This window comes from Mchenga conophoros, linkage group LG23 (genome assembly GCF_057382185.1).
Source record: "Mchenga conophoros isolate Kocher_MC1m ecotype Shallow Benthic linkage group LG23, M_conophoros_male_GT1.1, whole genome shotgun sequence".
Lineage (NCBI taxonomy): Eukaryota > Metazoa > Chordata > Actinopteri > Cichliformes > Cichlidae > Mchenga > Mchenga conophoros.
The window spans coordinates 49,370,906-49,384,092 of record NC_140547.1 but is presented as its reverse complement, the minus strand read 5'-3'; the positions used below and the strand labels follow the sequence as shown (position 1 = coordinate 49,384,092).

The following is a 13,187-nucleotide window of genomic DNA, read 5'->3' as shown; positions in this document are numbered from 1 at the left end:
ACAGGAAATATAACACAGAGTCCAAAGTAAGGAGACGTGGGACACAGTGAAGACACAGAAACAGAAACCAGAACTATAATCACAAAACAAACTCAGAAACATAAAGAGTGAATCAGCTGATTCAGTGTTTGTGACAAAAACATGGATCCTGGTTAATAACTTTTATTTGTTTGTTTCTGTATTATTTTGTGTATCGTTCTTATGAGCTGTTGTTTTGTCAGTGAAATATTATTTCATTGTTTTAAGCTTTTTGTTGACTTTGAAGTGCTTAAGTTGATATTTTTGAACATTTAATTTGTTCGATTATTGTCGAGTCGATAAAACTGTCAAACGCACAGCTGCTTCCAGCACGGCCGGAGGAGAGGTGGCCGAGCAGACGCACAACACACACAGCTCACAGGTTTGCATTTCTAGATATTGCAGATGTTGCAGAAATTGAGAGTAAAGAACTCAGAGATCCAGCGCTGTCTCCTGCCCCTTATTTATACACCACAACACAACGACAGGCGTAACTCACACAAACGGGTAACATGATGCTCAGATGCTTTGGACGTGTTCACATATACTGGACACAGAATGATGAAGATGGAGCTGCAGGAAGGAGGAAAAGAGGAAAAACACAGAAAAGATTCACAGATGTGGTGAAAAAGGACACGACAGCTTCTGTTTGTTAGTTTGGTTTTTCTTTATTTGGTAAAGAGTCAGAAATAAAGAGAAGATCACATGTTGGAATATTATATTAACGTTCTGTAATTACAACAAGTTGTAAAATCTTTCCAGAGTGAGACAGAGACTGTGCAGAGACTGTAGAAGGACAGAGCAGCAGCAGAGCAGTCCAGATACACTGATGATCCTCTGTCAGATCCAGAGGGACACACAGGGCTGATGCTGGACTCTACATTGTGTCTGACAGTGGAGCTGTTCTCAGAGCAGTTCACTCTGCAGCACTGACAGTCATCTGCACTTCATTCCTCTGTCAGTCACTGCTGGATGAAGCTCTCCTCTCCACCTCCCAGTAACATGGCCCAGTCAGAGCGTCTCTACACACAAGCTGCTGCTGCTTCAACCTCTCTGGATCATCAGGACACAGCTGCTCCTCTCTCAGCACACACACCGTCCTGTTTACCATCATCACCAGTTCCTGCAGAGAGAAGGAGGAAGAGCAGAGGAGATAAACGAGTGTTTCCAGAGACTCTTCATCAGCTGTCAGTCAGTGATGCAGCACATCCAGTATAAAGAGCAGCAGGGACGTCAGTGCTGGGACTGTACTAGGACTCATTGTTGCTTCACTTTTTCTAATCTTTGGATTTTTATTGAAGTTGCTGAAAATGTTTTTCCCTCCTAGTTTGAGTTTGGACTTTCATTCATTAGAAGAACCTTGGTGTGTCCACTCTGAGCTCTGTAGGAACCCCAACAACAAGCCCAACAATCCAGATGGACGGTTCCAGCTGTTAACTGGAGGAATTCCATCCAAACATCTGCTCTCACTAAATTCTTCCTCACCTACAGACTGTGTTCTTCACTGCTTTAAACTTGGAAATCAATGCAGTCATTGGTCTGCGTGCTGCTTTGTTCAGAGAGCTGATTGGCTGTTGACAGTGTTTGATCAGAGCGTGTCAGCCGTTACTATGGTGACCATAAAGGTGAGAAACAGGAAGTGTTTGTGTCCAATCCTGAAGCCTGTCACCGTTCTCCTCTCACAGCTTCACTGAGAAGCTGCAGCTTTACAGGAAACACTGGATCTTTGTTTCATACTGACTGTGTTTAGTACAATACTGCTGACAGCACCACCCACTCACTCCATCACTCTACTTACTCCAGAGTCTCCAGTCTGTAGTCTGGACTCTGCTGAAGATCAGACAGCTGCTTCACATCTGGATCCTTCAGGTTGTTCCAGCTCAGGTCCAGCTGTCTCAGATGGGAGGGGTTGGACTTCAGTGCTGCTGCCAGATAATCACAGCTGATCTCTGACAAACCACAGCTCTGCAATCTGTATAAAGAATGAAAGATGTAAGTTTATTAGACAAAGTGCTTGAAATCATTCAGTGTTTCATCATCTGTTCAGAGCTGAAGAAGGTTCAGAATGTAGAAGTTTAGAAAATGGAAACTCCAAACAGCTGAAGCCAACAGGAAGCAGCTTCAAACAGGAAACTGTGCAGAGTTTCAGACTATATGTCCTGATGCAGCCAGTTGGATTTTGGAGATTTGAATCTCTGTTCTGTGACTAAGTCCTTGAATCATTTCTTCCAGTTGGTCCAACAAGACAGACTAAGTATTGGACATGTGTTGTGGCTCCATCAGGGGAGCTTCTAAATGTGATGTGATGGCCCCTCTGGGTCTGTCAGGTCACAGCACTGAAGAGAGCTCAAACTGGGCACACAGCTGTTCCAGTCTGGACCAAAGACTCTATACTGGGACTGAGGGACTGCTTTGACTGCACCCACTGGGACTTTTTAAAGGCTCATGTTCTCACTTAGATCATCGATTTCTACTGACATTTCTTTCTGGGAAAAATGGGGATTACTTTGGAAACAGGAAGTATTTTCCCCAATAAGCAGCCCTGGATTAGTAAATCACTCCAACATGTTCTCAGGCAGAAGAAGCTGTCTTGTTATGAGGGAGAGAAGAAAAAGATTGAGGCACAGAAACCTGTTGAAAGAGAGATAAAGCAGCTAAAATCAGGTGTAAAAGTAAAGCAGAGGATGAGCTGAATAAAGGACACTCAAGGCTGGCTTGGAAAGGAATGAAGTCCATGGTGGGGATGCAGAACAAGGAGCAAAGATGAATGTGATGCTGAATCAGCAGAAGACTTGGACTCATTTGATTCCAGCTTTGATATCATTGATTTCAATGAAGAGCTTTGTGATTGTAGCAAAGGGCTGGTAGCTCTGAGAGTCCCACTGATGAGGTGTTTGTGTGGAAATCTCTTAGTGGGACCAAAGAGAGAAAAAGCCCTGGTCCTGATGCTGTGGGAGGGAAATGATTGAAGTGTGCTGTGAGGAACTGACTGGGAGATTTTCACACATTTTCCAGTCCTCCTTGGAACAACAGGAAGTTCCCAGCATATGGAAACAAAGGTTAAGTGTCCTATGGCACTCAGTGATGATGGTGCTGTGGCCCCACCACCTCCACCTCTTTGTAAAGGAACTAACTGTAATCTGAAGCTTCAAATGGAACTAAGACTTCCTCCACTAGGTGGCAGTGTCTGATGAGAAAGTGTTAGTGGAGCTGGCCTGGAGTCAGAAACAGGAAGATGCAGGATTTGGGCTGAAATGGGCAAAAGTGGTTAGCACTAGTGCCTTAGAGCAAGAAGGTTGTAGGTTGAAGCTTGTTGGTCAGCTGGGCCTTTCTGTGGAGGTTGGATGTTCTCCCACAGTCCAATGAAATGCTGCTTAGGTTCATTGGTGCTTCTACATTGGCTGTAGGTGTGGATGTGAGGGAGTGCTTCTCTGTCGCTCTCTGTTGGCCCTGTGATGGACTGCTCACCTGTGCAGGTGGACCACGCCTCTTGCCCTATGACAGCTAGGGCACAGGCTGCAGCCCTGTGAGCCTAAGCTGAATAAACAGTTAGCAAAAATGATCCATAGATGGCATGAAATCCCCCAGTTAGCAGTTTGGTAGATAGCTATGACATGCTAATCCCATCCAGCAGCTGTATTCTACCTGTAAGCTGATCCCTGCTGAGCCAAAGCACTTTTTCATATACAAATTACAACCTTTAATAGAAACCTATTGGTCAGCATCTTATTAGCCTGCTGTTAGCTTCATTCCACAGAAAACTGAGAGAAACTAACAGAGTTGATAAAGAATAAAGAGAAATGTGCTGATTTAAAGCCTTTGAAGTGCTTCAGATGATCTCTGTCCACTTCTGTCCACTCATTCATTCATGTAAGCTTTCTAATGCAGCTTTGATCTTCACAGTCTGCTTGATGAAACTCATTCTAACCCTGAATGTCAGAGTGTTCCTGCTTCTCTTTCCCATCATTCATGCTGGCAGTGGAGGAGATTTGGATGTTGGACTGTGTTTTGGATGATGTGTGTATGTTTGTGTTGGACTGCTGTCTGTAAAGCAAACGCACATTTTGCTTTGGATTTCAGTGTCAGACAGACTTTAAGGTGCAATGAAGAGTTTGAGAGTTTCACAGTGAATTTTCCACTGGAGGATTTTTCTTCTTCTTTGAAGGTTTGAAATGTGAACATTGTTCTGCTGCAGTCAATGGACTAAACCAGAGAAGAAGAAAACAGACTTTACCATGAAGATCCTCAGTGTGGATCAGTATAATATCAGCCTGATGTCTGCAGTTTAGTGTCAGCACAACTTTCACATCATATTCATCTCAACACAACTAAAACATGCTGACTGACCTCAGAGTTTCAAGTTTACATCCTGGACTCTCCAGGAAACCACACAGATGCTTCACTCCTGGATCCTGCAGGTTGTCGTTGTCGCTCAGGTGCAGCTCTCTCAGATGGGAGGGGTTGGACTTCAGTGCTGCTGCCAGATAATCACAGCTGATCTTTGACAAACCACAGTCCTTCAATCTGTATAAAGAATGAAAGATGTAAGTTTATTAGACAAAGTGCTTGAAATCATTCAGTGTTTCATCATCTGTTTAGAGCTGAAGAAGGTTCAGAATGTAGAAGTTTAGAAAATGGAAACTCCAAACAGCTGAAGCCAACAGGAAGCAGCTTCAAACAGGAAACTGTGCAGAGTTTCAGACTATATGTCCTGATGCAGCCAGTTGGATTTTGGAGATTTGAATCTCTGTTCTGTGACTAAGTCCTTGAATCATTTCTTCCAGTTGGTCCAACAAGACAGACTAAGTATTGGACATGTGTTGTGGCTCCATCAGGGGAGCTTCTAAATGTGATGTGATGGCCCCTCTGGGTCTGTCAGGTCACAGCACTGAAGAGAGCTCAAACTGGGCACACAGTTGTTCCAGTCTGGACCAAAGACTCTATACTGGGACTGAGGGACTGCTTTGACTGCACCCACTGGGACTTTTTAAAGGCTCATGTTCTCACTTAGATCATCGATTTCTACTGACATTTCTTTCTGGGAAAAATGGGGATTACTTTGCAAACAGGAAGTATTTTCCCCAATAAGCAGCCCTGGATTAGTAAATCACTCCAACATGTTCTCAGGCAGAAGAAGCCGTCTTGTTATGAGGGAGAGAAGAAAAAGATTGAGGCACAGAAACCTGTTGAAAGAGAGATAAAGCAGCTAAAATCAGGTGTAAAAGTAAAGCAGAGGATGAGCTGAATAAAGGACACTCAAGGCTGGCTTGGAAAGGAATGAAGTCCATGGTGGGGATGCAGAACAAGGAGCAAAGATGAATGTGATGCTGAATCAGCAGAAGACTTGGACTCATTTGATTCCAGCTTTGATATCATTGATTTCAATGAAGAGCTTTGTGATTGTAGCAAAGGGCTGGTAGCTCTGAGAGTCCCACTGATGAGGTGTTTGTGTGGAAATCTCTTAGTGGGACCAAAGAGAGAAAAAGCCCTGGTCCTGATGCTGTGGGAGGGAAATGATTGAAGTGTGCTGTGAGGAACTGACTGGGAGATTTTCACACATTTTCCAGTCCTCCTTGGAACAACAGGAAGTTCCCAGCATATGGAAACAAAGGTTAAGTGTCCTATGGCACTCAGTGATGATGGTGCTGTGGCCCCACCACCTCCACCTCTTTGTAAAGGAACTAACTGTAATCTGAAGCTTCAAATGGAACTAAGACTTCCTCCACTAGGTGGCAGTGTCTGATGAGAAAGTGTTAGTGGAGCTGGCCTGGAGTCAGAAACAGGAAGATGCAGGATTTGGGCTGAAATGGGCAAAAGTGGTTAGCACTAGTGCCTTAGAGCAAGAAGGTTGTAGGTTGAAGCTTGTTGGTCAGCTGGGCCTTTCTGTGGAGGTTGGATGTTCTCCCACAGTCCAATGAAATGCTGCTTAGGTTCATTGGTGCTTCTACATTGGCTGTAGGTGTGGATGTGAGGGAGTGCTTCTCTGTCTCTCTGTTGGCCCTGTGATGGACTGCTCACCTGTGCAGGTGGACCACGCCTCTTGCCCTATGACAGCTAGGGCACAGGCTGCAGCCCTGTGAGCCTAAGCTGAATAAACAGTTAGCAAAAATGATCCATAGATGGCCTGAAATCCCCCAGTTAGCAGTTTGGTAGATAGCTATGACATGCTAATCCCATCCAGCAGCTGTATTCTACCTGTAAGCTGATCCCTGCTGAGCCAAAGCACTTTTTCATATACAAATTACAACCTTTAATAGAAACCTATTGGTCAGCATCTTATTAGCCTGCTGTTAGCTTCATTCCACAGAAAACTGAGAGAAACTAACAGAGTTGATAAAGAATAAAGAGAAATGTGCTGATTTAAAGCCTTTGAAGTGCTTCAGATGATCTCTGTCCACTTCTGTCCACTCATTCATTCATGTAAGCTTTCTAATGCAGCTTTGATCTTCACAGTCTGCTTGATGAAACTCATTCTAACCCTGAATGTCAGAGTGTTCCTCCTTCTCTTTCCCATCATTCATGCTGGCAGTGGAGGAGATTTGGATGTTGGACTGTGTTTTGGATGATGTGTGTATGTTTGTGTTGGACTGCTGTCTGTAAAGCAAACGCACATTTTGCTTTGGATTTCAGTGTCAGACAGACTTTAAGGTGCAATGAAGAGTTTGAGAGTTTCACAGTGAATTTTCCAGTGGAGGATTTTTCTTCTTCTTTGAAGGTTTGAAATGTGAACATTGTTCTGCTGCAGTCAATGGACTAAACCAGAGAAGAAGAAAACAGACTTTACCATGAAGATCCTCAGTGTGGATCAGTATAATATCAGCCTGATGTCTGCAGTTTAGTGTCAGCACAACTTTCACATCATATTCATCTCAGCACAACTAAAACATGCTGACTGACCTCAGAGTTTCAAGTTTACATCCTGGACTCTCCAGGAAACCACACAGATGCTTCACTCCTGGATCCTGCAGCTTCACGTTGGCGCTCAGGTGCAGCTCTCTCAGATGGGAGGGGTTGGACTTCAGTGCTGCTGCCAGATAATCACAGCTGATCTCTGACAAACCACAGCCCCTCAATCTGTATAAAGAATGAAAGATGTAAGTTTATTAGACAAAGTGCTTGAAATCATTCAGTGTTTCATCATCTGTTCAGAGCTGAAGAAGGTTCAGAATGTAGAAGTTTAGAAAATGGAAACTCCAAACAGCTGAAGCCAACAGGAAGCAGCTTCAAACAGGAAACTGTGCAGAGTTTCAGACTATATGTCCTGATGCAGCCAGTTGGATTTTGGAGATTTGAATCTCTGTTCTGTGACTAAGTCCTTGAATCATTTCTTCCAGTTGGTCCAACAAGACAGACTAAGTATTGGACATGTGTTGTGGCTCCATCAGGGGAGCTTCTAAATGTGATGTGATGGCCCCTCTGGGTCTGTCAGGTCACAGCACTGAAGAGAGCTCAAACTGGGCACACAGTTGTTCCAGTCTGGACCAAAGACTCTATACTGGGACTGAGGGACTGCTTTGACTGCACCCACTGGGACTTTTTAAAGGCTCATGTTCTCACTTAGATCATCGATTTCTACTGACATTTCTTTCTGGGAAAAATGGGGATTACTTTGGAAACAGGAAGTATTTTCCCCAATAAGCAGCCCTGGATTAGTAAATCACTCCAACATGTTCTCAGGCAGAAGAAGCTGTCTTGTTATGAGGGAGAGAAGAAAAAGATTGAGGCACAGAAACCTGTTGAAAGAGAGATAAAGCAGCTAAAATCAGGTGTAAAAGTAAAGCAGAGGATGAGCTGAATAAAGGACACTCAAGGCTGGCTTGGAAAGGAATGAAGTCCATGGTGGGGATGCAGAACAAGGAGCAAAGATGAATGTGATGCTGAATCAGCAGAAGACTTGGACTCATTTGATTCCAGCTTTGATATCATTGATTTCAATGAAGAGCTTTGTGATTGTAGCAAAGGGCTGGTAGCTCTGAGAGTCCCACTGATGAGGTGTTTGTGTGGAAATCTCTTAGTGGGACCAAAGAGAGAAAAAGCCCTGGTCCTGATGCTGTGGGAGGGAAATGATTGAAGTGTGCTGTGAGGAACTGACTGGGAGATTTTCACACATTTTCCAGTCCTCCTTGGAACAACAGGAAGTTCCCAGCATATGGAAACAAAGGTTAAGTGTCCTATGGCACTCAGTGATGATGGTGCTGTGGCCCCACCACCTCCACCTCTTTGTAAAGGAACTAACTGTAATCTGAAGCTTCAAATGGAACTAAGACTTCCTCCACTAGGTGGCAGTGTCTGATGAGAAAGTGTTAGTGGAGCTGGCCTGGAGTCAGAAACAGGAAGATGCAGGATTTGGGCTGAAATGGGCAAAAGTGGTTAGCACTAGTGCCTTAGAGCAAGAAGGTTGTAGGTTGAAGCTTGTTGGTCAGCTGGGCCTTTCTGTGGAGGTTGGATGTTCTCCCACAGTCCAATGAAATGCTGCTTAGGTTCATTGGTGCTTCTAAATTGGCTGTAGGTGTGGATGTGAGGGAGTGCTTCTCTGTCTCTCTGTTGGCCCTGTGATGGACTGCTCACCTGTGCAGGTGGACCACGCCTCTTGCCCTATGACAGCTAGGGCACAGGCTGCAGCCCTGTGAGCCTAAGCTGAATAAACAGTTAGCAAAAATGATCCATAGATGGCCTGAAATCCCCCAGTTAGCAGTTTGGTAGATAGCTATGACATGCTAATCCCATCCAGCAGCTGTATTCTACCTGTAAGCTGATCCCTGCTGAGCCAAAGCACTTTTTCATATACAAATTACAACCTTTAATAGAAACCTATTGGTCAGCATCTTATTAGCCTGCTGTTAGCTTCATTCCACAGAAAACTGAGAGAAACTAACAGAGTTGATAAAGAATAAAGAGAAATGTGCTGATTTAAAGCCTTTGAAGTGCTTCAGATGATCTCTGTCCACTTCTGTCCACTCATTCATTCATGTAAGCTTTCTAATGCAGCTTTGATCTTCACAGTCTGCTTGATGAAACTCATTCTAACCCTGAATGTCAGAGTGTTCCTCCTTCTCTTTCCCATCATTCATGCTGGCAGTGGAGGAGATTTGGATGTTGGACTGTGTTTTGGATGATGTGTGTATGTTTGTGTTGGACTGCTGTCTGTAAAGCAAACGCACATTTTGCTTTGGATTTCAGTGTCAGACAGACTTTAAGGTGCAATGAAGAGTTTGAGAGTTTCACAGTGAATTTTCCAGTGGAGGATTTTTCTTCTTCTTTGAAGGTTTGAAATGTGAACATTGTTCTGCTGCAGTCAATGGACTAAACCAGAGAAGAAGAAAACAGACTTTACCATGAAGATCCTCAGTGTGGATCAGTATAATATCAGCCTGATGTCTGCAGTTTAGTGTCAGCACAACTTTCACATCATATTCATCTCAGCACAACTAAAACATGCTGACTGACCTCAGAGTTTCAAGTTTACATCCTGGACTCTCCAGGAAACCACACAGATGCTTCACTCCTGGATCCTGCAGGTTGTTCTTAGTTGAAGAAGAGGAGGAGTCATTACTCAGCTCCAGCTCTCTCAGATGGGAGGGGTTGGACTTCAGTGCTGCTGCCAGATAATCACAGCTGATCTCTGACAAACCACAGCTCCTCAATCTGTATAAAGAATGAAAGATGTAAGTTTATTAGACAAAGAGCTTGAAATCATTCAGTGTTTCATCATCTGTTCAGAGCTGAAGAAGGTTCAGAATGTAGAAGTTTAGAAAATGGAAACTCCAAACAGCTGAAGCCAACAGGAAGCAGCTTCAAACAAACACAACAAGAGAAAAAACTCTGAATGTTTCACATTAAAGTCGTACATTTCTCATAAAAACAGGACAAAGACTTGAAAAAGTCGTGTTTTTCCTTCCAGGAACCACATGGCTTCACTTTTAAAGGTGAAGTGTGACAGAAATGGACATATTTGAAGTCCAACACCTTTTTCCAGTCACATTATTAAAGCAGACAAACTACAAGCTCATTTTCATTCCAACAAGTCATCTTCTGACCTGGACTAACAACACTGGTCTCTATGTGCAGCTGGCTGTGAGACCAGTGCTCAGGGAGCGTCTACAAAGTGCAACACTGAAAGAACATCACACACTCATTTGCTTCCAGCACTTTCACACAAACATCTACTGTCATTATTGTCACCAAACTCTGTGGATCCTTTATTGCAAATTCAAATGGGATCAAATGGTCAGACAAAAGAGGGTTATGAGGAAATATGATGAAATGTTGTGTATTAGCAGCAACTTATTGAATCTTTTTCCTCAGAAACCAAACAAAATGATTGACAAACATGTTTTTACAAACTCAGTGTTGGACTTGGATCAGCAGGATAAGCTGATGTTTAAAGGCATTTGAGTCTCGCTGTATGAGAGTCCAGTTCTTACTCAATATTTATGGATGATGTTCTTTCAGTGTTGCACTTTGTTTGGCACAAAATGAAATTATTTGGCCTCTCAGATGCTTTTAGAGATTCCCAAATGACTGATGATGACATCTCTGGGGTCTGATTGATAGAAAAAAAATCTCTTTGAGACCTTTTGTAACTGACAAACTCTTCATCTGCTAACAACACTGAGTTGAATCTCCATGGCTGATAGTTGGAGCAGGCATCAGGAATACACATTGAAAAAACAAGAGGAGAAATCACCAGAGTCTTATAATCACATTCTGTAACTAAAGGGAGACGTTTTTCTATACAAATATATGTTTTATGGACATTAGAAAAAAAAGAGTATTGATGTGAAGCAGGATTATGAAATCTCCATACATCAGCCAGCCCATAATTATCAAGAAAGCTCTGAATGACGCATGCTGACTTTGGACTAAGTGTACTTTTGTGTGAACTGTGGTCCATAGCAGATAATGAGCAGTTTAGGTCTCCCTCAAAGATGATATTGTGTGATGACATATTGGGGAGCCGCGCAAAGACATTAGTGAAAAATCTGTGATCGTCCCAATTAGAGGCGTAGATATTTGCTAAGATCAAAGGAAAACCATAAACTATATTTTCTGCACTTAAAATCCTGTAATTTTCTCATAAATCGACAGTGCGCCTTATGGATGAATTCTGGTTGTGCTTACTGACCTCGAACCGATTTTATGTGCTACACGGCGCTCAGAAACCTTTCAAAAGATGTTTTGGTACGACTTTGCTCAGCTACGAGGCCGCACCGCTTGATGGATTGTTGGAGCATTACAGCTACGAGGAGCCTCGCGGAGTGATACGTACTCTGCTTCAACGTAATATTACTGTATTGAGTGTGTATAAGGACCATAAATGGCACCTGTAAGAGACACGGTTACAAAGAGGGTTTCAAACTCCAGGCTGTCAGTCACGCAGTAGAACCTGGGAACAGAGCAGCTGCTTGTTATTATGCTCAGCGTCTGTTTACATTTTGACTGCACGATTGTGAGCTTTTTGTTATGCACAAACACAACATTGTTTTCTTTTATTTATGGAGCATGATTATTTAATAAATGCTGATCATTTATTCCTGAGTAATTGTTTCATGTACATCTACGCTGTATGTTAATAAATGTGCCTGTGTGAGATTTGGGACACAGCTTTGACTAAGAACTCTCTTTTTGTTCGTACTTTCTGGCTTTAAAAATATCGAGATATATATCGTATATCACCATCCAGCTAAAGAATATCGAGATATGAACTTTGGGTCATATTGCCCAGTCGTAATATTGCAATAGGTTGTCCGTTAAACTCAAGCGGGGCTTGGGCCCTGGCACGGCGTAGCCACACAATCCTGGTAGTAGTGACGCTCGGCTATGACGGCGTGCGGGTTACCAGCTGGCTTTCTCAGGATAGGGCTCCTGTGTGAGCGGTCGACAATAACGTCTTTATCCATACCCAGCACTTCACGTAGTAGCACGGATACGGCCGTGGAGGAGCTCGAGTCCAGGCCCTCTGGGATCCCTATGATGTGGATGTTAGCTCTTCGCTTCCTGCCTTCATCACATTTATCCTTCAGGTCAGACAGCTCCTCCTTCATACTCTCTACTGTAGACTGCAGGGTGGTCACCTCATCGCTCCACATTGACAGCCCATCCTCAGCTTCTTTCACTGTAACCTTTACTCCATCAACTTCGCCGCACGTCGCCGCCATGCTGTTAGCGATCTCATTTCTCAGCCCTTGCACGTCAGCCCTTATATTGTCTTCTTTCAATGCATTTCTGAGTTCTTCTTTTAACAGCGTACTAATGCCAGCAGATGACTCGTAATCTGGAGAGGAAATGGCGTGTCACAAATCTAGAGGATCATCATTTAGCCTGGAGAAATAGTTTGCTGATTTATAAGAAAGCCCTCCGCAAAGCCAGAACATCTTACTATTCATCACTGATTGAAGAAAATAAGAACAACCCCAGGTTTCTCTTCAGCACTGTAGCCAGGCTGACAAACAATCAGAGCTCTTTTGAGCCAACCATCCCTTTAACGTTAACTAGTAATGACTTCATGAACTTCTTCACAAAGAAAATTTTTTATCATTAGAGAAAAAGTTACCAATAATCATCCCACAGATGTAATATTATCTACAGCTACTCTTAGTACCATTGATGTTAAGTTAGACTCTTTTTCTCCAATTGATCTTTCTGAGTTAACTTCAATAATTACTTCCTCCAAACCATCAACGTGTCTTTTAGACCCCATTCTCCCATGCTCAAAGAAGTCCTGCCATTAATTAATTCTTCGATCTTAAATATGATCAACCTATCTCTAATAATCGTCTATGTACCACAGGCCTTCAAGCTGGCTGTAGTTAAACCTTTACTCAAAAAGCCATCTCTAGACCCAGCAGTCTTAGCTAATTATAGGCCAATCTCCAACCTTCCTTTCATATCAAAAATCCTTGAAAGAGTAGTTGTCAAACAGCTAACAGATCATCTGCAGAGGAATGGTTTATTTGAAGAGTTTCAGTCAGGTTTCAGAGCTCAGCACAGCACAGAAACAGCTTTAGTGAAGGTTACAAATGATCTTCTTATGGCCTCTGACAGTGGACTCACCCAGGAGGCGCCCAGGGGGCATCCTTATCAGATGCCCGAACCACCTCAGCTGGCTCCTTTCGATGTGGAGCAGCAGCTGCTCTACGCTGAGCCCCTCCCGGATGGCCAAACTTCTC

The 13,187-nt window shown here is 43.3% G+C and overlaps 1 protein-coding gene across 1 annotated transcript in view; it reads right to left on the bottom strand.

Annotated features, from left to right (window-relative positions):
• Window positions 1–679: 679 nt before the first annotated feature.
• Window positions 680–13,187, bottom strand: part of LOC146548234 (NACHT, LRR and PYD domains-containing protein 12-like) — a 33,610-nt gene continuing 21,102 nt past the window's right edge. The window contains exons 4-7 of the mRNA XM_085263824.1: window positions 9,466–9,663; window positions 6,916–7,092; window positions 1,817–1,990; window positions 680–1,141 (exon numbers count right to left, since the gene is read on the bottom strand). Coding sequence (XP_085119950.1) covers window positions 1,132–1,141; window positions 1,817–1,990; window positions 6,916–7,092; window positions 9,466–9,663 — 559 coding nt within the window. The 3' untranslated portion in view covers window positions 680–1,131. The remainder of the gene's footprint in view (window positions 1,142–1,816; window positions 1,991–6,915; window positions 7,093–9,465; window positions 9,664–13,187) is intronic.